The following is a 25,665-nucleotide window of genomic DNA, read 5'->3' on the forward strand; positions in this document are numbered from 1 at the left end:
GTATCTCTTTTGCTTAACGAGAAGCAGTTAGTAGTCATTTCCTGACATGTAAATCACAAACTGGTCTTCAATCTTTCTAAGATGAAGTATTACTTCCTCTTTAATGCTCTGTTGTGTAGGCCTCTGGATTTGCTTTCCTAAGCTATTTCTCCACGGAGTCAAACTATAACAGCCATAGTAAAAATGGTGTTTACTTTGTGATTTTTAAGCTGTAATAACTTTTGTAGCTTTCTTTAGGTCTTTAAAGTAAGACACTGATGTAAGTGACTGGAACTTGCATGCATAATTCTTCATTTTTGCCACTTACAAATATGCAGAATGACAAGTTAATACCGTCCCTTAAAGGCAGACTTCAAAGTTGGGGAAGATGCTTATTTATCGTACCAATAGATAAGAAAGACCAGGTCCCTGCCCTAAAATCTACAGCTTCCGGCCCCACAACCATAATAAACACTTGCTCAGACTAAATTCGTTTGCTTACTCATGTGAATAATCCTACTGAATGCAATGTTCTCGCTTGTGTAAAGATTAGTGCTCAATACTGCCAACCCAGACCCATGACAATAAATGACTTGCATCGGTTTAACGCTTTGCCTCTCTAGCCATTGTTGCCCTTCCAGTTGTTTGCAGAGGGGCAAGTTCAATCATCCCTGTTCAATGGAAATCAGCTGTCTCCTCCAGAATGATCAAGCGCCAGATACTACTCTCACAGAAAAGCTTTCTCCTCTTTCCTGTCTTGTCCTAAAAAAGCAAAGGAATACTTGTGGCACCTTAGAGACTAACAAATTTATTAGAGCATAAGCTTTCGTGAGCTACGGCTCACTTCATCGGATGCATTGTAAATTTACAATGCATCCGATGAAGTGAGCCGTAGCTCACGAAAGCTTATGCTCTAATAAATTTGTTAGTCTCTAAGGTGCCACAAGTACTCCTTTTCTTTTTGCGAATACAGATTAACACGGCTGCTACTCTGAAACCTGTCTTGTCCTGAATCTCTTGGACCCAGAAGTCTTGTCAGAATAGGATTTTTTCATAGAATTCCAGTATCTCCTACTTCCAGCTGGCTTGGAATAGTGAGGAAACTAGGCCTCCCAATTACATCAGTACTTCCAGTCTCTGGAAGCAAGTGCTGATGCATGAAAATAGGGGTAGTGAGCTGCAGGAGTTACATGAGGGACAAGTTTGGCTAAGAGAGGGAGCACTCATACTGGCAAATATCCTACAGGGGCTCTCCGTGACCTTCTAATGTTACAGGCTAGAGCGACTGACATAATACTTATATTTCAAAGTTCATTGTCACTCGAAAGGAATGAGGATGGGATTGTCTGAGCACCTGTTTTAGAAATACAGTAGCAAATAAAATCTTAATCATCCATAGATTCTGTCAGCTCAAAAGCAGGTACAGAGACTAGGATTTACAATAGACTAACAATTGTCTGGAATACAAAAAAAAATTTATAACATACTAAATGTTTCAGGGTTCAGATTAAAAATAGGGTGAAATCCTAGCATCATCAGGTAAGTCTACACTGGAATAAGACCCACATCATGACTCTGGCTGGCCCAAGTCAGCTGACTCGGGCTTGGGCTGCGGCCTGTACTACTGCTATGTCAAAGTTTTTGGGCCTGAGCTGGAACCTGAGCTCTGAGATCCCATGAGGTGGGAGGGTCTCAGAATCTGGAGTCCAGAACGAGCCAAATGTCTACATAGCAATATTACAGCTCTACAGACTGAGCGTGAGTCTGCTTACCAGCCCAGCTACAGATATTTAATTGCTGTGCCGACATTCCCATTATAGCCAATGGGAGTTTCGCTGTTGAGTTGAGCAGGATTTCACCCATTTTGTACAGCAGATTGTTTAAAACTTGCTTGTGGGAAACCAGAAACTTTCAGCCTCACTTACATATATAGCTAGCAACTAAACTAGGTTGCTGCTGTGTCCATGTACAGAGTGTGCGCTACGTTGTAATATTTGCCTTAAGCTCTTAAGGATGCTATTTAGCTAAGTAGCACGTTCGGGATGTGTAATGTGAATTGAGATCCATATATACATGAGGGTGAGTTGAAATACAGGACTTGGCATAAATTCAGGGCAAGTAAGAAGGGGCATAACCTAGTTAGTGACTGGTCAGTCAGCATCCAGTAGTATCCAGATCATTGCTGCTTGTTGAAGTGTCTTGTGTGCTTCAGTTCTTCTAAAAAATGTTTATTCTAGCTGTCCTTTAGTAGCTTGAAATCTTTGTGCCTGGGCTTTATTTATATGGAACTGAAATGTTTGATATCCACTATACAGAAACATAACTTTGTGTATTCTGAAGCACAAAGGCCATCCATCCATAAATATCATGGTCTGCTTTTTAGCAAACGTAACCATTTCAACAATTATGAAGGTATGTATTTACCTTTCTTTGAGAACCAACTATTGCTGAGCTCTTCAGGCTTACATGAGAAATGTTTGCCATATTAGCAAGTGCTATCTTCCTCTTACCGCTTCTTGCCTAAAAGGCAAAGGGAGTATAAAGAGAAATATCTGGACACAGGTGCCACTGAAACAAACTGCGAGAGACCGGATGGTTGGACACTAACTTATTTTTCCTTAAGCATCATAAGTCAGTAGCTAGGAGCCCCACTGTTATCTGGTGTCCAGTTGTATTTATTGCATAGGGAGACCACTGAAATGAGCCCCATCACATCAGCACTGAAGCTGAGACATTGCTTACAGCTAAATACAGTCTAGACTAAATCAGCTGTTTAACTCAAAAACAAAATTTAAGTTTTATGAGTATTTGAGCCAAAAGTGGGTTCTTTGCCATCCAAATGGGTAGCTTGTTTTCTTAGAAAAGAATGTGTGATCTGATTGGATTTTAATGTCCACTATTTGGACTTGGTGTATATAATGCAATTATGGGAACAAATGAAAACATTTTAAGAATATTTTGGAAGTAAACTAACCAATAGAAGGACTTTTAGGGGAATTTGAGTGCTCAGATAGCTTTGAGCTATGTGCTCTGGTATTTAAACATCCTATAACTTCCCCCCCCCCCCCCACACACACACACACACACACTTCTGAGGGTGTCTTTTCCTCTTCAAATTTAAGCTAGGATGATTTTTAGGCTGCTCCAAAAATTCTCTTCTATGCTCAAAAGAAGGATTTAGAAGTAACGGTAAAGTTGCAGGATTCATCAAATGGTATTTATTTCTTAATTAGCTGTCTTCCCTGTTTAGGGGAAAAACAAAGGCTGTTGTTCACTAGAATTGTGCAACTATGTAATCACATTTTTCAATTAAAACTAGAGCACTGTGTTGTAATAGGAGGCCAAGAATCCATCTTATTTGACTGTCTGGCTATTTAATCAAGCAGCTACTGCTGGTGGTGTGTGGTTGGGAGGGGGAGGTTTTTTGTTTTTTTTTTTGGTTTTCCCCCCCTTAAAGAACAAATACAGCTGGAATGTATGTTTAACCAGTGTTTGTCTTTCAGGGTCCCAGGGGAGATAGGAAGCTTGCTGGGGGATCCAGAGAACAATAATGGCAGTTCTCCAAAGTAACATGGATTTTTATTTATTTATTTATTTATTTATTTATTTAGATTTAGATTTTACCAGAAATCCAATTTTTACCATGATGAAGGCTGACTATTGAATAGTGCTGCCTGGACTAGACAGCACTGTGGGAGGGTTTATTTTCTATTCATGGAATAAAATTATTCATTCAGTTTAGGTCTTTACTTAACTCTTAATTCAAAGCCATATTGCCCTTTTATGGTTCTGAATCTACCACATGTCTACTGGTAATCGTGTGTCTATACCACATGCAGTGTATATACTGTTCAGAGAACATTTGGAGAGCCTCCTGGTGGCTGGGCAAGTTGCCTGACCTTAAAGGTCAGACTGAGTAAAGAGCTGTAAATTGGATTCTTGCAGACTAGGGTGTTCAAAGGGGATCTCTCTTCTTTCCTCCCCCCCCCCCCCCAAAAAAGATTCTGAAACCTTTGATAATTTCTAACATGATTTTGATTTAAGTTAGACATTTTTGTTGTAAAGTCACATTTCCAGTAAACACAAATGTTCATTAACTTTGAACATTGATAAAAGTTTTGGTTAAATTGACAAACATGACATTTTCATGAAAAATTCTGAATGTCAACAGTTTTTGTGAAAAGCTTGAAAAGGGGCCTTTTGGGTCAGAAAAATCTCTTATCAACCAGCAGTAGTGACTTTTTCCCTTCTGAATAGAAAGTGGAAATCTAGGGATTTTTCTTAATGTTGTCCTGAAGTGGCTGGCTGAAGACCAGAAGGCAGTAGTTCAGTGCTTGTTTTCAATGAACTGGGTCTGTGTAAGTAATTAAGTGGGTATCCAAAAATCCCAGTGGAAAATGAAGAGAACAGTTTGCGAACTATCTGAATAAAGTAGTCAGGGTGAAAAGTGAAAATGTTTTTGTCCTAAATTATCCAAGTGAAGGTAACAAAACATTTGACTATACATTATAGTAGTAAAAGAAGAATCTTACTCTTATTACCAAAAAAAGGATGGGAGTACTGGTGGCACCTTAGACTAACAAATTTATTAGAGCATAAGCTTTTGTGGGCTACAGCCCTCTTCACTGGATGTATAGAATGGAACATATAGTAAGAAGATAGTTTATATATACACACCGAGGAAGGGGGAAGTTGCCATACAAACTGTAAGAGGCTAATTCAGATGAGCTATTATCAGCAGGAGAAAAAAACTTTTGTAGTGATGATCAAGATGGCCCATCTAGAAAGTTGACAAGAAGGTGTGAGGATCCTTAACATAAGGAAATAGATTCAATATGTGTAACCACCCAGCCATTCCCAGTCTTTATCCAAACCCAGGTTAATGGTATCTAGTTTGCATATTAATTCAAGCTCAACCATTTCTTCAAATAAATTTGTTAGTCTCTAAGGTGCCACAAGTACTCCTTTTCTTTTTGTTGGAGTCTGTTTTTGAAGCTTTTCTGTTGCAAAATTGCCACCCTTAAATCTTTTACTGAGTGGCCAGAGAGGTTGAAGTGTTCTACTGGTTTTTGAATGTTACGATTCCTGTTGTCAGATTTGTGTCCATTTATTCTTTTGCATAGAGACTGTCCAGTTTGGCCAATGTACGTGGTAGAGGGGCATTGCTGGCACATGATGGCATATATCACATTGGTAGATGTGCGGGTGAACTCTTATTACCACTGAATCCAGTCTTCAGTGACAGGTTGGACTTCTCTGTCCTGTTCTGTAGTTACTTAAGCATTTCTTTCATGTGGAAGGGGGAAAGCACGCTGTATCTGGCCCTGTCTTAAAGATGGCCAAGCTGACCAATACCTTTCTGAGGCTTAGAAAGGCTTATGAATGTTGCTGTTTTTCATTTTCTTTGCTAACACATTACATTATTTAAAAAAAAAAAAAAAATAAAATCTCCCATCTGGCACTGGAATAAGATGCCTTTGATAGGTATGTTGACATTTATATTGGTCTCATGGCTCTGCTATAGGAGTACATTAGTCTTGCCAAATTCTTATTAAAGCCTTTCATTAAGGTGTGCCGGGTATTGCTTTTTGTCTTTTGTGCTGCAGCTGAACTAGGTCAGCAGATTTTGAGCTGTCTAGTCTGTTATCTTTAATATTCTTGGATAAACTGCCTTGACTGTTTTCCCACTCAATAAATGCTTATGGCAGTATAGTCTCACATATTTATTTTATTTCTGCAGAAGCTATGTCTATGTGATACATTTAATTGTGCTTAAAGTAGCTACAGCGTTTCTGTAGCTTGCTTTAGATTTATGACAGATACATATGCATAAATGTTGGACCAATGTTGTTTTTCCTTGTGTGGTCTTCTGTGGAAACCCTTCTTTCTTAAGGATCAACATTTTTTAAGGGCACCTCAATATGATCTTGAGTTTAGTACCCACAGCTGTCTGTAGGGCACTTCTTTGGTGGGGCTCTAAATTATCAGGAGAGAAAATCAACACTTTTAAGACCTCTTTCCATTCACAAGGTAAATAGACAGAGTTTGTCTAAACACCATTGTTTGCAACCACATTTATTGACACTGCCAAAAATGTGGGGTGAAAACCTGGTCTTTGGTGAACTGAATGGACATTTAACCATTGACTGACTTCTGTGGGGCCAGGATTTCTCCCATAGTCTCCTTTTCTAGTTGAGCTCTGAAATCAGATGGAAATTTCATGGTATTTCTGAAATATCTTTTTGCTAAAGATAGTTGAGGAGTAAATTTACATTAAGGTGAGTGTGTGTGGTTTTTTTGTTTGTGGATTTTTTTTTAACAACTCTCTTATTGGCTGTTTAATGTTTGGTACTCTGTGTAAACAACTTCTCTACCCACTTAAGAAATACACTAAACAGTTAAGTCTTTCATTCCATTACTGTTCCATTTGTAAATGCTGACAAAGTAAGATGCAAATCTAATGCAGCTGGATGCTGGTCTTAAAAGTGAATGTCAGGCAGCCAACTGGCTGCCTACTAGCTCTTCACACTAAAGTAGGAAAAAAGGTCTCCAATAGGAAACTCCCTTTCCTTTAAGATCCATGCCAGAAATCACTTAAATGTACAGAAAACATCCTCCTGCAAATGTTAATTCAGCATGGGACAAGACTGGTCATAGGACCAAAAAAGCTATGAATTCAATAGCCAACTGGCTACCAAGGGAATCTTCCATCAGATTAACTTTATTCAGAGAGCTGTTTCCTAATTGCCCTCTTGCAAATTCTCTCTTCACAGTAATGAGGTATGAAGCTGCTGACCACCATCCATATATGACAAAATCAGTAGTGCAGTAATGTTGGTGGCCATCTATTTCAAAGCTGTCAGTCCAGTAGTCACTGAACTTCTTATTGGCGTATAGGTTTATCTAGCAGTGAGGTGGGTGGGGGGGCATGTGCCCCACTTCCCTCCTTCCACCACCCCCCGATTTGTTGCTTGGCTTATACTGAGTGTGCTCGCACAGACTGAACGTGCTCAGTAACACTGCTGAAGCCAGCTGCCCTCACTCTGCCCTCCCCCCCACATTGGGAGGCATGGGTAGTCTCTGGGTTTTCCCTTTATACAATGGATAAAATGAAGGATCATCTGCCAATGTACAGCTTGGAGTAATTTTCTTGTAACCTCTTTCTTAAAAACTAACCAAAACTCATTAACATCTCACCCATGTGATGTGTGCAGTTCTTGAGGTTTATAAGCTGTAGTTTTTGGTTATACAATGCTATAGACTTGCCTCTGACTCTCCCAGTTGTAATGACTGGAAGCCACCTGGCTGTTGGCAGCCACTTGGTACAATCACTCAGCAATAGGACGGAAGTCTCGTGACGTACTCTGTTTTTGTTGTAGCCTTTTACCTGAAAGTGCTCCTGTGGGCATATTTTAACCTAGAACATTTAGGGCCTACTGTACTTGGGTAAGAAGAAACCATTAGTCAAAAAAATCTAGACATGCCAGCTTTCCACAAGATGGGAGAATACCTGGGTTCAATAATGTCTTCAAGGAATTCATTTTCTTGTTAGTAAACACTATCTTTTTAAATCTAAAAGGCTTTTCTCTTCAGGTAGACACTGGCTGCAAATAGATGTAAGCCTCTTGACAAATTCTTAGCGTGGTGGGGATAGAAAACTGGCTTTTCTGGGTGCTTTTTTTTTTCCCCCTCTCTCAATGCTTAACAAGCCATTGGATGCTGAGTGAAAAGGGTGTGGACATGGAACCTGAAATTTTGGTATCATTCTAATTTATGCTGCCTTTCACTAACACTGCTAAATAAGGTCCTAACTCAACTCCCAACTAAGTCATCTGGAGTTGGATGGGGACCATAAGTGGGTAGCTGCTTTCTGCACTAGCTGAGGCTTTCAATAGCAGCCTTTCATGGAGCATACTGTAGTGATATGATGGGGCCTGGGTGAATGGTGGTGGGGCCTGAATCAGAGGAATGATTTGTCATCCTAACCAAATGTGGATGGGATAAAGCGCTTCTGGCCAACAACTCTTTTTTCAATATCTTGGAACAGCTGAGATCCCAAAAGCCACAGTCAATGCAAATGATAGGAATAAAACTATAAAGACCATGCCACATATCAACGCTGCTATACCTGCTAGATGCTTCCCTTCATTTTAGAAGGGGAAAATTGACTGACTCTAATACAATACACATTACTACTCTAGCTGGCTTAGTATTAAATACTGATGTGGTTATGCACAAAGATGTATCAACTGGTCTGTTCCCTTCCAGTTGTCTAGACATAATTGAGCTGATCACACACTTCAAACTTCTAATAGCTCATCTGAAGCTAAAGAATAAGGGATGACTTATTGAGTTAATTTTTATTTTTTAGTTACTAGATACGCTTGTTAGGCAAACAGCTTTTTGAAAAAAAATCTCTCATGGCAATCAGACATTGATTAGAATGGCTTGTTTATGTAGACTAGAACTCTTTCTTTATTTCTTTAAATGCTAGGAAGGGACTTCTGAAGGAAGTCTATTAAAATAGAAGATGTGTTGGCTCAGGTAATTACACAGGCTTATCCAGACCTATTAGAGTTGGACAGGCTATTTAGATGACTGAGAGAGCCATGTATATTGGGATGGACACAAGAATGTGGCCTAAAGGCTAGGCCACCAGACTGCTACACAAAAGACCTGTGTTCAAGTTCTAGCACTGCCACTGGCCAGCCTGGTGACCTTGGGTAGTTTGGCTTTTTACAAATGGGATCATAATTTTGGAAAGTGCTTTGACTCCTACAGATGAAATGCATTCTATAAGCGCTAGATATAATACTATATATAAGATAGTATTTCCATTCCTGGTCACACTGAGAATGTGAGAGTTGAGCTAAAATATCAGGTTGGCTGATCTTTCTAGGTATTTATAGAGCTGGTTGGGAAAAACAAGAAGGAAAAACAAACATTTAACACTTTTCTGTCTCTCATCCAAATTTTATTTGAAAAATTTTGACTAGCTCTTCCTTCAAAACTTAGCTTCCAGAAGTTCAGCCTACCTTTTATTTTTCTCTGAACATGTTTATCTTAACTATAAAATTATTAAGCATACATACAGAGCTAGTACTTCTCTGTAGGAACCGCTTTGAGAATATTGATTTCTTCCTTCTCCTTACATCAGGCTATACAGTACATGGAACTGATTCCAAAGGATATGCAACCAGTCGCTGGCACGGAAGGGGCAGCCTATCGTCGTAGGCAGTTAATGAGGCAGCTCCCTATTTATGACCAGGACTCTTCCCACTGCCATGGCCTTGTTGAAAGTGAGATAAAGCTTATGGAAGATTTTGTAAAGAAATATAAAAGTGATGCTCTGGGAGTTGGTGAAGTTGCACTTCCTGGCCAAGGTGGCAGTGCCAAGGAGGAAGGGGAGCAACACCACAAAAATGCAGCTACAAGTAAACCGCCTGTTTCAACCAACAGAGCCCTGAGTGATGCACCAATGGGAGTGGAGTATGTAAGTGTCTTTGCTTCTATGAAGTTCTTGTGGATGCAGACATTACTGCAGGCTGAGTTCCCGTTGCCCAAACAACTTTCAAAAGCATTCAATGTTGGCCCAACCCTGCTCTCCTTGAAAATAGTATTCGGAAACACTATCCCACTAGGAGGATGGTGAAGCACTGGATGGGTTACCTAGGGAGGTGGTAGAACCTCCATCCTTAGAGGTTGTTAAGCCCAGCTTGACAAAGCCCTGGCTTGGATGATTTAGTTGGTGTTGGCCCTGCTTTGAGCAGGGGGTTGGACTAGGTGACCTCCTGAGGGCTCTTCTAACCCTAATCTTCAATGTTGGGTGAACACTCAGAATCATAGATCACGTCTTAAAAATCTCTCCCCAAGTCAAAAGCTGACTACCTAAATTTAACACATGGAAATAAGCCGCCTTGTTTTCATTACCTGCAGCTTCTATTGACTTCAGTGGGACTTATGGGTTCTCAACCCTTTAAAAATTATACAAGCTGTCTCAAGTTGGGCATGAGAAAATGAAGCGCACACACAGTTGGTGGCTTTATTTTACTGCACCTATAAATTACTGAATAATTCAATTGGGTCTTCAACCCAAATAAAAGTAAAAATAACTTAAATAATAGCAGGCAGCATTATATTTGAATATAATGCTTTGAACACGTAATGGTGGAGGCTCTCTGCAATGAAGTTACAAGAGCAGTTATTTTTAGATAAATCCTAAACCTATGAAATATTAATACATCTGGAACCCATCGTCCATAGATGTGCACAGCTGGGATTGAAAAATGCATTTCCGAAAGTATCCAGATTTTTTACCAGTCTTTTGTGCTTGGAGAATATAAATCTAATGTAACGTAACATAAAGTTTAAAAGGGGTCTGAGGTGGTCAGCATGATCATTCCAAGAAATGCTTGTCATAAAATATATTCATTGATCTGGAAACTTATTTCATGCTGACGCTTGCCAAGATAACTTCAATGATTTGGATGATTTTTTTTTAAAGCTGAAAAACTAATGTGTGAATTTTTAAGGCAATATTTTCTTGAAATTTATTATACTGGGATTGTAGCATGTCAAAAGTGCAGTCACTTTTCATTCTATATCAAGTAAAGACCTCTTATTAATTTTCTCATTGTCCATGTCAACTAATAGGTAACTAGTTTTCAGAGTCTGGGAATATACCTAAAGCTGTGTAAAGAATCACAAACTAAACAATTTAGTATCCGAAAAAGGAAGGCTTCCATTAACTAATTTATAAAAGCCATCTTGACAAAGGGCTTATTTAGACTGGAAGTTTGTCCTTCCAAGCAAATACATAACTGTGGTGGTGTTCTTCTAAGAACTTAAAGCTTTATTTTTGTTCAGGCACCAGCTGAAAACTGAAATTGTTTCAAAAATAGCACCAATGTCTATCTTGTAATTAAGGTATCACAAAGCTGAACTTTGAGGCAGCGCTGTAAAATTCCACAGCAGGCTTTGCCATACCAAAGAGTAATTGCACATTTCCCAGTCTAACAAAGGCATCCATTTTAGTATGAGTTGATGCAGCAGTTAACACAGCTGAACTGGCCTGATTGGCTAGGATCTCAAAAGCTGAATGTGTTAATGTCCTAAATTAATACTGGCTTTCCTAGAACTGCACAGGAATGAATCCTGAAAAACTAATTCTATTACAGAAAAACAAACAATGGGGGTCTGATTCTCTAGCCTTTCTGTAATCACTGCTGTGAAAACTGGTAGCATTTTTACATCCACTTCATGCAAGTGTAAACAAGCAAGAAAAGTAGTATTAGGCCAGACAGAGATCAGGATGGGCTCAGCCAATGCTGAGATTCCTGCAATGCTAATGTGACTCTTAGTCTTCATTCTCCAGTGCCACATGATGTGCTAAACAAGCTGCTCCATGATAAGAGCTATGTGGTGACATTAACTGTTTCCTGGTCCTCTGTCACTGCCTTTATTAGAGCATATCATAGATTCCTCCCTCCTCCTGTCCACACCAACTCACATTTTCCCTTACTCTCAACACAGAAACGTGCACACCAAGTACTGGGCTCACACTGTATTTTTCTTGCCTCTAAAAGTAGCATGGATGAAGGAAGGGCTAAGGGTGTAATTCTGCACTTTGATTCAATGGCTTTATACCACAAGATTCTCATACTCCAGTGATGTTACACCTGTAAAAGAGCTAAGAGTTTGGGTCCTGAAACTTGAGAATTTCAGTTAAGGGGCAAGGCAAGCCTGTGGCTTTGCAGGGGAGGGGTCCCAAATTTTCTTGAAATACCTGAGGACAAATCTTTGTCTTTGTGCCAGGCTCCCATTCAGTTGTGAATAATGCCCTGATCCGTCTTAAATGCTAAGATGGGATGGCAGCTATAGAATCATAGAATATCAGGTTTGGAAGGGACCTCAGAATTTCATCTAGACCAAGCCCCAATTTTTGCCCCAGATCCCTCAATGGCCCCCTCAAGAATTGAACTCACAACCCTGGGTTTAGCAGGCCAATGCTCAAACCACTGAGCTATCCCTCCCCACCACAAAGTGGGTTGCAGTTCAAATCCTGTCCCATTTGTCCAAGCTAAGATGTGTATTGGCATTTTATTCCTCGAAGAGCCAGGCCAAGAGTGCAGCAAATGGTATTGTAACACAGCATTTACCTTTCAATTAGTGAGATGCCAAAACAATAGGGGAGATCTGAATAAAAGAGTATCCAGAAAAAGATGAATGTGAGAATTAATTTAAAGTTGCTTTAATGCAGGCAGAGAATGAAGTAAAAGGGATGGATGTAAAGATACTTGCAATGCTAAAACTTAGAGCAATCTTTTATTTGTCATGTAGACCGTTAATCACTTTAGATCCAAGTATTGCTATTATCTAATGCCACCATCTTCTGTTCACCTCCCAAAATCCTAAAGTATAAGCCTGAATATTGCAACATCTTCACTACGTGGAGTGATTTATTTTTGTCTGTGGGATCTTGCTACTCCCTACCACGGCTTCTCCTAGGAGGCTTCAATCAAATCGTTAAGCAATCTCCATGCCATCTGAAGCTGGCCTCAGAGAAGGAGTGTTTCATCTGTGGTCTTGGGATTTTACCAGGACAATAAGCTATACTTGACAGTTTTCTGACACCCAAGATAATAGGTAGAAGATATGAAAGCCAAGGTGGAGGAGACGGCCAGTCTTGGGATCTACCAGGATTACAAAACGTGACATGGTAGGGTGTACTGTTTGGGGTTTTTTCTCAGAATTAATTTCTGCAACGTTTTGCTTGTTTTCTGTACAGAGGGTACAGACTCGGGTGTATCCAAAGGAAAGGTTTGCATGAATCCCAGCAGCTGATTTTCACCCTGGCCTAATTCAAACTGACTTTGCTGTCAAGGAGATCAGATTGAAGTACAGAACTAAAACCTTGTGCAAGATGCTCACAGCTTTGCATTGTGACAACAGTAACTACATGGGACCATGCCAGTTCATTTCTCTGTGCAGTATTTGGTCTCCTCTTGACAAATCCCTTCATATTAATTGCATGCATCAATTGGAGAATACCTCCCTAATACCAATCTTGAAATTGCTATTGCACGCTTAGGCAGCTGTTTCCTATTGGAATCAAAGTGTATAAAGCAAAACTTATTGGATCCGTGTAATTCTCTCCCTAAGAAAGGGAGCTGATCTCAAACCACCGTGGCTGCACTTTTTTCTGCTATGGGGGAGGAGTTCCATAGCTATAACAGGACTGTGCTCTGACTCGATATCTCCGGTTAGCCAAACTAGTTTTCTGTCAGGTAGAAAACAGACAATTTCTGACCCACCCAGTCTCAAGAAGTGTTCCAACCACCATGTTGGAATCAATCAAAATTAGCCACAGTTCCAAATAGTTTGAAGCCAGCATCAGTCTAATAAATATTCAGTGGCAGCACAGACATATTAAAAAAGGAAAAAGTAGCTTCAACTGTGGAAAATTCAGTTGTAAAAGAGCTTTGAGATTGACTGGCTCTTTTGAGAGGTCAAATTTTGAAACCATTCAATTTGGAGGCAGGGGGGTAGCATTGTTACCCCAGGTGGTAGTCAGCAAATGAAGTATTCACTCATCCCCAGAGAAATGGAGCTGTAAGATAAGAGTGCCTTATTATGTGATCCCTACAAAAATGTGCAAAAGAATTTCATTTACCACAAGGAAGAAAAAGTGGAAATATTACTGTTTGCTGCCTCGTGAAGACTGAATAATTGACAGAAGAGGGAACAGAGAAACAACTTCTAAATGTTTTTATGGGCAAGAAACATGAGCTTGAACCCAGGGAGAGTGTCGGGGTGTGTGTGTGCTTGTTAATGTTGTGGTTTAATAGTCAGTCAGATCTCCCAAAATCAGCGGAGTTGGGATGAGTCAGTTCTTAGAGATCTCCTTTATGAGGCAGCAAGCAAGCTCCAGGTTGCTGCTGAATATGATGGTAAATTCACTCGGTGGCCCTGTCCTCCCTGAGCCAGGACAGAACCAGTAACCCAGACTGATCTAGAGGGTTACAGTGAAGTTGCCAGTGTTCGGATGGTATGTAAAATCCATTCATTTTAAAGAATCCATCATACATTTTGCAAGAGATGCTAAATCTGATGTTCTGGCCAAAATCTAATTTAAATGATGATTCTCCCTGGCACTTTCAAGTGCAGAAGTTATGCTTCACTTTCCCTTTATAAAGTGTGGCTGATATTTACCACTCTGGAGATGGATGAGGTGAGCCGTACTAATGTTTGTATGTGTATTTGTTAGTATTTTGGAACCCTTCAGGATGAAAGGCATTACAGAAATGTGACTGACATCCCATTCCTGTATAAAAATTGCATGGGATGCCAAGTCAGGCCGTATCTGTAAAGTTGTGTGGCCTTGCATTTCCAACATTTTGCTGGCTTCTCACTGGCTAAAATGGAGCAGTGCAGGATATTTGAGCTCTGCAACACCATGGTCATTTTCCCAGCAGTGCTGCCCATACAGACTTAAAGCTGCAAAGTTACCATCATTCAGATCCACAGTAATTTGTGTGTGTTGCACTACAGCAGAACGTACTGGGGTTTGGACGTGTTTTGCTTGGAGATTCTTGTTAGAGCATGAAACCGGGAGTAAATTCATGTAAACTGAACCTGGGGAGGGATAAGGTTTGTACGAACCCTTGGAGGAAAAAAACTTGCAGAGCTCTGCTTTTGTTACAACATCACCACCCCCTTTTCTATATGACTGCATGAGGGAGGCATTAACAATGAAATGTGACACTTCAGAAGTCTGTCAAAAGAACTGAATCCTGGAATGGTTCACACCTTAATCTGTATGTTGAGAATAAACAATGTTCCTCCTATTCCTTAAGAATGTTCTTTTTGTCAAGGATGATCATCCACTGCTTCAACAAAGGGATCTCCCACGGGCACGTCTTAACCCCTGGGTACATAGGATAGGGTAGGTGTGCTTGTAGTGGAGGGGAGAAGGTACTAGTAGGTAATCTATCTGCCTTCTTATTTAGATGTAAGCACTTTCTCACAACCATAACCAAGGAAGGAGGCAGCAGCATGATGTTGCAAGTTTACATGCCACATGCTGGAAATGTTTGATTCTGAAAAAAACATATGGAAGACAACAGAGTGCTCTGCTATAAAAGGGAGGGATGAAGACTATGCTGGGTAATCAAGGGATGTGCTCCTCTCAAAATAGTCTTTTCAATACTTGAGACTTGATTAAATCTGGTGGGTTCCCTTCTGTCGGGAATGAATTGGGAGAGATGAGATGAATATCCAAAGAAGAGATGGCTATTTCTCCAGCTTTCCACTTGGTTTGGTGGTGGAATTCTTAGCAAGGACTCCAAGGAACCTCCCAATGTTTTCAGATATGTTTTCAGATAATGTTTTCAGATTATATGACCGTGTTTAGATTATCTAGATCTTTGGAAGTAAAGTCAAATATTGCGCAACTTAATATTTTTTGTTTAAATTTTATATAATTGCACAATCTACAAACCTGGAACACAGTCAAACCATATGCATCCTGCCCCTCTGCCCACACCCCTTCTCCAACCACAGGACTCTCTGATTGTCAGAGCTCCCAGAAACTGTCACTCTATACACACTGTTAGGGAAAAGCTTTCTGTCTTTCCTCTGTCTCCTGGTGCAAACACCAACATAATGGCTGTTTGCTGTAAACATGAGTTGGAGTCTTGAATTTTAATTCTTAACTTCTGATCGTCCATGACTCTTGCCACACTAAACTCTGTGAAATAGTGAGGTACTCGATGAAACAATCAGGCAGAGCAATTTAAATCACAACACATGTGAGACGAAGTTGCTTAAGCAGTACATCTTGTTTTCATGGAACTTTAACAGTGCTTCAAAGACTGCTCATAGAAAATTGCCACACAGCCAAAGGCTGTGCTGGATGAAATTCCAGCTGCCACTTAAAAAGCACTTTATTTGATGACCAAGAAACTAAAATGCTGATCAAGTGCGGACTCAGCAGCTATGAGGCAGACTCTGTCCATCCAAAATTGTAAAATGGGAACATAAAGGGCAACCTGTCAGCCACAATAAAGTCTTTTTTGGCTGTAAAGAATAGACCCTTTTTTTTAACTGTATGTATTTTTAAAATGATTGCAGGATTTCCCATTGTGGACTATAAAATAAATAAACCTAACTGGTTCTAATTGTAGTACGAGCTCACAGATCTCCCAAAGTACCTTCAGGTAGCTTTCACTTCCCATCCTTCTGTGGGCATGTGGAATCTGATTCTCTTATCTTGGTGTAAATGAAGGGTAACACCACTGATGTCCATGAAGCTCTGCACCTGTTTTAAACCAGTGTATGTGAAAGGAGAACCAGGCTCTTAATCTCTCAACATCTGCACAAAATTACACCTGCTAAAACATGCTGATTTTTGTTGTTGTTGTTCTAAGTTACAAGATGTCATGTAAATGTAAAATCAAAACTGATCAACTCTGTAGATTATATGCAGATTGGGGGAGTGGTAAATAATGAAGAGGACAAGTCACTGATACACAGCAATCCAGATTGTTCTTGTGCCCAGTTTACCAATCTGTTTCACTAGGACCAAGTTTTAGGTCAGCCCTTAAGAACGAAGACTGTAGGCTGCATTTAACTCTAATTTATCAAAGAGAAGATTAAGGAGTGACTTGATCAGTCATTAAGTACCTACATGAAGAACCGAAATTTGATAATAGAGGGCTCGTCAATCTAGCAGACAAAGATATAACGCTACCCCATGGCTAGAAGCTGAAGCTAGACTAATTCAGACTGGAAACAAGGTGCAGTCTTTAACAGTGAGTATCTTTATTATTGGAACAACTTATCAAGAACTGTGGGGGGGATTCTCCATCTCTGGAAAGTTTCTAGAAGACCTGCTGTAGCTAAAGCAGGAATTAATTCCTGCAAGTCCTATGGCCCAACTATGTGGATGTCAGACTAGATTACAATGATACCTTGCAGCCTGTGAAATAATGAGGAAAAATCTGATTAACTTTTAACATCAGAAGGTTATGGGGACAGATCTTTAGTTGGATGGGAAACTCACGTAGCTCCATTGACTTCAGAGGAGCTGTGTCAAATTATCCCAGCTGAATTGCTGGCCCTCAGTTCTCATCCTGGGGTAGCAAATCTTTAATGCTTTTCATTAGACAACTTTGCAGCACTGCCTTCATCGGCTCCTTGAGGCTGGTTTTACTTTTTACTACTTAATCATTTCTTCCTTCAAAAGAAAAATATCACAGCGACTTGCTCCTTTCCTCAGCTCTTCCAACTACTATTGCTGAGAGTAAGAGGGGGAAAAACAACTTAAGCCTAAATTATGCAGCTAAAGCAATACCTAAATTGGACATATTTGTACAAGAATTCACACTTGTTTTGCTGCTAGGCCAATACTGGTTTAAAAACAAGAGCTCTTAATCCTCCTACTGCAGGACATAAGCTGATTATGTGGCTGATCCTGAGACCAAAAAGTGTTCCCCTCTTGGTATATTATTGAACAATTAGCAGCATTCCCATCTAATTACTGATTCCCCTGGAATATCTAAAAGTCCTCTGTGTTGGAGACAAGATGTACAATAATCCATCTAACCTAAAATAGTCCTAGTCCACCATGGCAGTTATCTGTCAGTACTTACCAACTGCATAAATAAGAATACAAGATCAAAAAAAAAGCCATAAATCAGGAATTCCTTTTTAAAAAAGTCACTAAAATATGCAAAATTCTTAATCATGACTATGCCTTGTATTTACAGCAAGTTTGATGGCCGTATGACTTGCAGATGGAGTCCGCCTCTCTGCTCCCCACACAGTCAATATTCTATTTTCTATTCTAGTGCTGCGAGATCTGCAAACAGGTGGTGCCTACAGATTGCCCTGTGGTGTATGTGGACAGAGCAGGCTACAATCACCAATGGCACCCAGCCTGTTTCGTGTGCTACAAGTGTTCTGAACCTCTAGTTGACCTGATCTACTTCTGGAAGAACGGTGCTGTTTGGTGTGGCCGCCATTACTGTGAGAGCATAAGGCCACGCTGTGCAGCTTGTGATGAGGTAGGGCTGATTCCCTGCTGCAATTCTGCTACGCCTAGGTTGACAGGCTTTCTGGGATCTTTGTGCAAAGAGATCTGTAGGGCCTATTTCTCTTCTGTGTTCCTCCATCTCTGTATGCCCAGGAAACTCCCATAGCTGCATCCTGCTTATTTGTGGGGTTTCCTTCCTCCCATGCATGCTTTGTGCGTGAGTTTGGGAGGGGGTGCACACACATGCACCCCTGTTTGAGGCTCTGTGGACCTGGTGATCTTCCTTCATGAATCAAGAGGCTCAAATGCCATATGTGGAAGGTAGTTAAAGAACTTGTTCTCTGATGCTTCCACTGGCTCTAGAAACGTCAAGGACAAGAAATCTGGCTGGTGAGTTGGGCATGTGCAGTGTAGGGCTACTAGAAGAGTGAGGTCTCCATGCCGTTAGATAGCAGTAAGGGTTATGAATTGGAATGGGCTTTATATGCTGTTGCTTTCATTGAAACAGGCACTTGTGGTTTAAATACCTTTTTAATTATTTTCAGGGAGTCTAAGGAGCCAATATTTGAATCAGGATTAGATTTAAGAGGAGGTTCATGGTATAGGGCTGGGTTTCAGGTATGGAATCGGCAGTGCAGAAAATGTTGTTGAGCTGGTTGTGTTATATTTCTTGCCAACAAAGGCATCATCTTGAAAGTTTCCATCATCTCATGCCAAAATTCCCTCACAAGGGCAACCATTCTTGTGAGATTTTGCTCATATTAAAACCAGAAAGAGGTAATATTTCTCCTCTGGTTTTTAGATCTGGCCTAGAACCAAAATCACTGGATAGACTCAGACTCTGATCCAGAGATTTAGTCTCAAATTTGAAGAGGTTCAGGTCTGAGATCCTAGTTTGGGGCTATTTTAACTATTAAGAAGCTTTGTCAAAGAATAGCAAACTACTGTTGTCACTATTGAATGTGGTCTGTCTTTAAAAGGTCCTGGAAAATGGTCTCATTGAAATGTAGTCCAGTATGTTGATGGTAGACTATATACCATCTTTTTTTGTTTTCTCATGGGAGCCTATATTTATGGACTTGTCTACACTTACGGAGGATTGATGCATTGGCGGTCAATTTAGCAGGTTTAGTGAAGACCCGCTAAATCGTCCACCGATTGCTCTCCTGTCAACTCCTGTATTCCACTGGATTGAGAAGAGTAAGGAAAGTCGACCCGTCGACAATACATAGTGTGGACCCCATGGTAAATAGATCTAAGTTACGTTGACTTGAGTTACTCTATTAACGTAACTCAAATTGCGTAACTTAGATCGACTTTCATGCATAGTGTAGACAAGGCCAATCTCATGAAGAGATACAAGCAGTGAGAAGCTTTTTAGAGAGGCTCTGATACAGTTGAGAGTTTTCTACAAACAGCTTAAAATATGTTGAAGCCACCAGTAATGGTATTAAAGAATTGCAGTATTGCAGGGGGAAAGGCCTGCATTGAGGCATGGTAGAGAGCTGACATCATTCCCTATTAGGAATAATAAATATGAGTAATCAGCTCACTTTGTGATCATCTAGACTATTTTGAGGAAGAGGGCAGGCTCATTTACTAAGGCCACTGGCGCTAATCTAGAATAACATCATTGTACTCAGTGTAGATACACTAATGTAAATCCAGTGTAATGGACTGAATTTTTTCCCATTTATTTGCATTTAAAATATGTGGGATTTTTATTTTTTCGAAGCAACATGTAAATGTGGTCTGCGGCTTTGGTTTCACCCTCAAGAATGATCCCATGCTCTTTGCTTATGAGTTCTCCTAAGAATAGCTTCCATATCTAATGGAGACCAGTAAATGTGTTCATTTGTTTTTGTGCTCCAACTTGGCAAACACCCTTTTTCTTTGCTCACCTAATGAAGGGTGATGGTTGGTCTGCATGAGGAAAAACTATGCCAATAAACAGATGTATTTGTTTTCTTCCACAGATAATATTCTCAGAGGACTACCAGCAAGCTGAAGGGCTGACCTGGCACAAGAAACACTTTACCTGCCTGGAGTGCGAGATACTGCTGACTGGCAAATCCTTCAGCCTGGATAAAGCCAAGCTTCTATGTACAACGTGCAGTAAAGCCAAACATCCCTAAACACCCAGTAGCTTGAGAATCCAAAGTCTGCTCTCATAGATCCAAGTTAGAATTGGTGTAAATTGACAAATATATGGAAAAGGGGTAGACGGGGAGGGGGAGTATTACTTCATGTTTCATTCAAACTAGAGTCTGGCAGTTCACTGCCAGGCAACTAGAACCCCACCCTCCTTAAATTAAAGGAAAATAACCCTTTGGCGAGGAAACAAAAAGAAAATTCACATGCTAGGGGACAGGAAGGAGATCTCTGGTCTCTTCCTGGGAAAGAATTGCACTAAAGCACTGGTATAAGTAGTTTCTGGGAGATCAAATCCACTAGGTTAAACCTTGTGATTAGCATGTGACTAATCTGAACCCAACAAATCCAGAAACATGCAGACTTTTGGTTCAACTGTAAGATCTTGCTGCATCCTTTTTATAATGACACATTTCAGAAGCCCTTTTTGGGCATACTAAACCTATGTTCAATAACTAGTTTTATGGTGTTATTGTTCAATGTATTCATAGAAAACTAGCAATTTGTACTAAATCAATGGCTTCAAAGAAATAGATTAATCCAATAATTTATGTTGTGGGCAGGAAATTGTATACATTGTGGAAACAAGCAGGCTTTTCCTTGTTGGTGTATAATGTCCCACTTTTTCACTGTAGTTTGGCATATTAATTGCCTGCAAGAATTTGGTTGCAGGTAGGTTATTGCAGTCCTCCTGTGAGCAATGCATATCTAGGCTGATGGCAGAATGGAATAATGATGAGGGCAATTGACTAATCCCACTATTTAATTGGAATTTTGATGTGATGAAAATTTCCTGGAAATTCTTAGACTTGTAGCCCCAAGGCTACAGGCTTTAACCTCGTACTCTCCACTCATCCCCTTTGTAGTTTGAATTTCTGGGGAGAGGCATTGTATTAATGCAAGTAGTAATGGGATGGCCTCAAAAGTGGAATTTATTTGGATTTTTTACAATTGGTTTTTGGCCTGGAAGTCTCACAGAAATTAACTTTCTCATCAGAACAGTCTCTTGGTTCTTGCTGTGCCTGATTTATTAGGATAACATTTAATGCTCCCACCCAAAAAACTGAAAAAGGATTCTTAACATCCAGACCTTCCCAATCCTAATATCAATTCCCTACACCCATCTGATTCTGGTAATAGACAAAAAAACATCCAAATGGGAATAAGCCTGGTTTTCTATATTTTTATACCCAAATTTCTCACTAAAGAGAACTGGAATATACCGGTAATTTTGCAACGATATTTCCATGCTAGATATGTACTATGCTTGGAATTGCTTGCTAATCGTTCTTTGAACTATAGAAAATGTCTTTCTTTCAGACAGACTAGGTATAACTGCATGCTGAGTGTGTGAACAATTTCTCTAATATTACTAGAAAATGAAAGTGTGGTAAATTTAAACATGCAACAAACGTATTGAAAGCTGGATGCACAAATCAGGTTCCCAGTTCTTCACACCTTATTATGGGCACAACTGCACACATAGGTTTCACTCAGAACATGTATAATGCACACCCATGCTGTGTGACTAAGTTTTCTCAAACCCACCTTCACACATGAAAAGGAAAACATCTGCCAATCTAAACGAATCAATATGTCTATATCTGGGAATAGGGGTGAGAATGGATAAATCCACATATGGAGATCTGTAAAAACATGGTGGGGACTCTTACGATGCACATAATGAGGGCTCTGTTTTGAATGCCACTGACTTGTAACATGTTTATAATTGGTGTTCCTGGACATGCTTGGACATTTAAAAATAAAACCCTACCTCCGGGACTGATGCAGTTGCAGCAAAAGTTCTGAAGTGATGCTGATGGTAATAGTCATGGGAACAGTGAAAATGCATCATTTGTGGAGTAGCTACAGTATGCATATTTCGGGGGTTGCCTGTGGCCATTTTGTCAATCTGACTCATCTCTGATTCAGTTACTTCTGTGAACTCAGTAGGATCTTATAAATCACCTTAAAATGTGTTGACTCCAAGTTACAGTAGGAATTGTTAAGCTCTCTTTGAATAGCTTTGGATACAAGTAGTCGATCATTAAAAGTTAGCAATGTGTGAATGGAAAATAAAAACCAATGGCTTTGTTTTACAGCACCCTTCTTGATGTCCTTTATAGTATCCTGAATTATTGCTGTCCAACATAGTTTTATTTATGTACTTCTGTACCTTAAAAGATTAAGAAGGGTAAAAAGTGCACGCTGTGTGCAATTGGTGGTGAAAAGAGCCTAAATCCTATAGAGAATACTCTTTCAATAAAGAAATTAGCAGCATTTATTGACAGGTATTCACTTTCCATTTGTGCACAAAGCATGCTATGTTATAGCCAAATCACTTCATAAGAGGTAAATATGAAAAAAGAACATGAGTTGAAGAAACCTACAAATCACATACAATGAGTCAATAAAACATTGAGTTATTTTTAAATGTAACAAATATCACTCTCTTGCAGTGAATACAGTACATCTTTGGTCTACCCCCTACAGAGTAATTGATTACTTATTTTGCTTAAAGTAAACTGGCTGCTTATTCCTTGCTTTTGTGTCTGTCTCAAAGCATATATACTGCAATAAGAGTCTAAAGCCAAAGATATTCAGGATAAGCTCAGATTTCATCTAAAAAGTCTCGGCCACTGCAGCTTGTAAAGAGATATGTAAGGTAATCATTTTTCTTTTTAAAAAAAACAGGCTCAGGTCAGAGTGAACATGAGGTGGAACAAATTGTTCTTCTTTTGTTTGTTCAAAAGAATTTGCATGGTGGTAATGTGTATAAATGTCAGAGCCAATGAATGTAGAACACTGGCGCCTTCAAGTCAGAGGACTTTAAAATCTTAATGAAACTATGGGCAGAAACCATCTTTTCAGATATTTTGCTGGCAGTAACTCCATTTTCTTTTGTGCACAGTTTGTCCTGCTTGGGGCCTGACAGACCTTGCTTACACTGGTTTTGTACCTGTGCAGCTTCACAGACTTCTGGCCTGATTTTTCCATTGTGCCATTGTCCCTTTGAACCAGCACTAAGAGGCAGTAAACTTTGGGGGATCCAGCCACTTGACATTCCTATGTGGCATAAAATCAGCCCAGTGATTCTAGGTAACACCTCTTCCCATCCTCACCCCTCCACAGTTTCTGGCATCTCCGGGTGTGACCTTGCAACAGGTAGGGTTGGGAGTGGGGAGGAGCATAGCTACAGCACAACTTCACTCTGTCTGTTCCTGGATGCCAGAATGACACTTGGAGCGATAGGCAGCCAGGCCATAAGTGTCCCTGATGGGTGTGAAAGGCTGAATCAGCCCCCAAACTAGGGGGAGATACCTAGGGGGCATACAGCATGATGGAGAATTTGGCTCTTAAATAGCTATTCCTAATTTAAACTGGTATAGCAGACCAGATTTGGGCATGAAATTAGCTAGTGAAAGAAGCTTTCTATCTTCTGTATTAGTAATCTACCCAGCTTTTCTGTAAGAATCTGGTCCTACAGATCCTTGATATGTGAGTAGTCCCTGCATAAGTAGTCCTAATGAATGAGACCATTCCCATAAGGAAGGGTTGGCAGAATCAGGTTCTTAATTTTCATTCTGAAACTTCGTTGTTATGGGCCAAAAATATTTTGTATATATGGGTATAAATCTGGTATAATTCAATTAACTATGGATTTTCATCTGTATGATTAAGAGCAGAATTTGGCCTATTGTTTGAATTACTGGAATAAAATGATAGGTTTAACTCTTCTAGAATTTAAAACAAATTTATTTGTTTTAAAAATAATTGAATAAACTCCTGTTTTGACCATTCTCAACACCATTTTGTCTGTTCTTCTTTTGTTACCAAAAAAAAAAGAGCTTGTTCTTTCTCTCAAAGTAGTGCTGTTGTGAGTCAAGCCAATTAAATCCTGTTTTGTTTTATTTAATCTCTCCAGCTGAAATAGTAATTAAACTGTTTGCTCCTCAGTGTACTGTGGACATAAGGTTCTGATTATGTAAAAGGTGTCATAATGATAATGTTTTCCACATATGTGTATCCTAATGAATAAAGATTATAGGCCATGGATTATAATACAATTATTTTAACATACAATACCAACTGTATAAACTTGTATGTAGCCTGTGTCTCCATCAGTGGTGAGACAAGATGGGTGAGGAAATGTTTTTTTTTTTTTTTCTTGGACCATCTTCTGTTGGTGAAAGAGAGAAGCTTTCAAGCTTACACAGAGCTCTTTTTCAGATCCATTTGCCATTAGTGGTGGATAAACTATTATTGCATTAAACAATAACCAACTGATTTGATCACTCAGGATTGCTAAATGCTAACATAGCATGTTCTAGTTTGGATTTTTCTCTAATGGTATCAGCAGGTAAAATCAAAACTAGCCCTTTCCTCTGAAGTTCCAACTTCAGATATGTACATACCTCCCTGAACCCTAGAGAATTGGCTACCGCCCTCTTTCTTAGCCTCTGAAGCATTCGTACCAGTGTAATAAGCCACTCTTCTCAAAGCATCTGTGATGTGGATTGCTTGCAAAAGGTCCTAGCAACTACTCACTTCAGTGTGTGCTACCTGTGAGCTGTGCCTGTGATAGTTGCCTTGGTCACATGGTTTTCTCACTTTCATTGAAGTGATTGCAAACAGATGGCTTTTAACGCATAGCTTCCAGTGGGAATTAGGGTTGCCAACCCTACCAGCTTGGCCGGGAGTCTTCCAGAATCGGCCTCAATCTCCCGATGACTATTAAAAGCAATCCGGGAGATTTTTGTAGGTCAAAAATCTGGCCAGGGGTGAGCAGGGCTAAGGCAGGCTCCCTGCCTGCCCTGGCTCCATACAGCTCCTGGAGGCAGACGGCATGTCCGGCTCCTGGGTGCTGGGGTGGCCGGGGGGGGGTCTCCTCGTGCTCCCCTGTGCCCCACCCTGAGCGCCAACTCTGTAGCTCCAATTGGCTGGGAACTGCGGCCAGTGGGAGATGCAGGGACAGTGCCTGCAGGCAGGGGCGGTGCACGGAGCCACCTGGCTGCCCCTGGGCCTAGGAGCCGGACGTGCTGGTCGTTTCTGGGAGCTGCCTGAGGTAAGCGCCATACAGAGCCTGCACTCCTCACCCCTTCCTGCACCCCAATCCCCTGTCCCAGCCCTGAGCCCCCTCCTGCACCTAACCTCCCTCGCAGAGCCCGTTCTCCCTCTCCTGCCCCCCAGTCCTCTAGCCCAGGCTCAGCCTGGAGCTCCATCCCACACTCCAAACCCCTCAGCCCCAGCCCAGAGCCTGCATGCCCTCCCACATCCCAACCTCCTGCCCCAACCCGGTGAGAGGGAGGGGGGATGGAGTAAGTGGGGGAAGGGGCCTCAGATAAGGGGCAGGATGGGTGTGACCTCAGCAAATGGGCAGGGCAATTGTGTTTGGGTTTGTGCGACTAGACAGTTGTCAACCCTAGTGGGAATCCTGCACAGATCCGTATCTCCACAAGTATCCATGCTTTCCTCCACATTCCTAGGAACAAAATGGCACT

General features: G+C 40.5%; 1 protein-coding gene across 4 annotated transcripts in view; it reads left to right on the forward strand.

Annotated features, from left to right (window-relative positions):
• LMCD1 (LIM and cysteine rich domains 1) overlaps positions 1-23,969 on the forward strand; it is a 65,476-nt gene extending 41,507 nt beyond the window's left edge. For all 4 annotated transcript variants that reach the window (XM_043518725.1, XM_038411233.2, XM_043518726.1 and 1 more), the window contains 3 exons: positions 9,137-9,472; positions 17,829-18,044; positions 19,990-23,969. In XM_043518725.1, coding sequence (XP_043374660.1) covers positions 9,137-9,472; positions 17,829-18,044; positions 19,990-20,148 — 711 coding nt within the window. In that variant the 3' untranslated portion in view covers positions 20,149-23,969. The remainder of the gene's footprint in view (positions 1-9,136; positions 9,473-17,828; positions 18,045-19,989) is intronic.
• Positions 23,970-25,665: the final 1,696 nt, after the last annotated feature.

The sequence above is a fragment of the Dermochelys coriacea genome, chromosome 7 (genome assembly GCF_009764565.3).
Source record: "Dermochelys coriacea isolate rDerCor1 chromosome 7, rDerCor1.pri.v4, whole genome shotgun sequence".
Classification (NCBI taxonomy): domain Eukaryota; kingdom Metazoa; phylum Chordata; order Testudines; family Dermochelyidae; genus Dermochelys; species Dermochelys coriacea.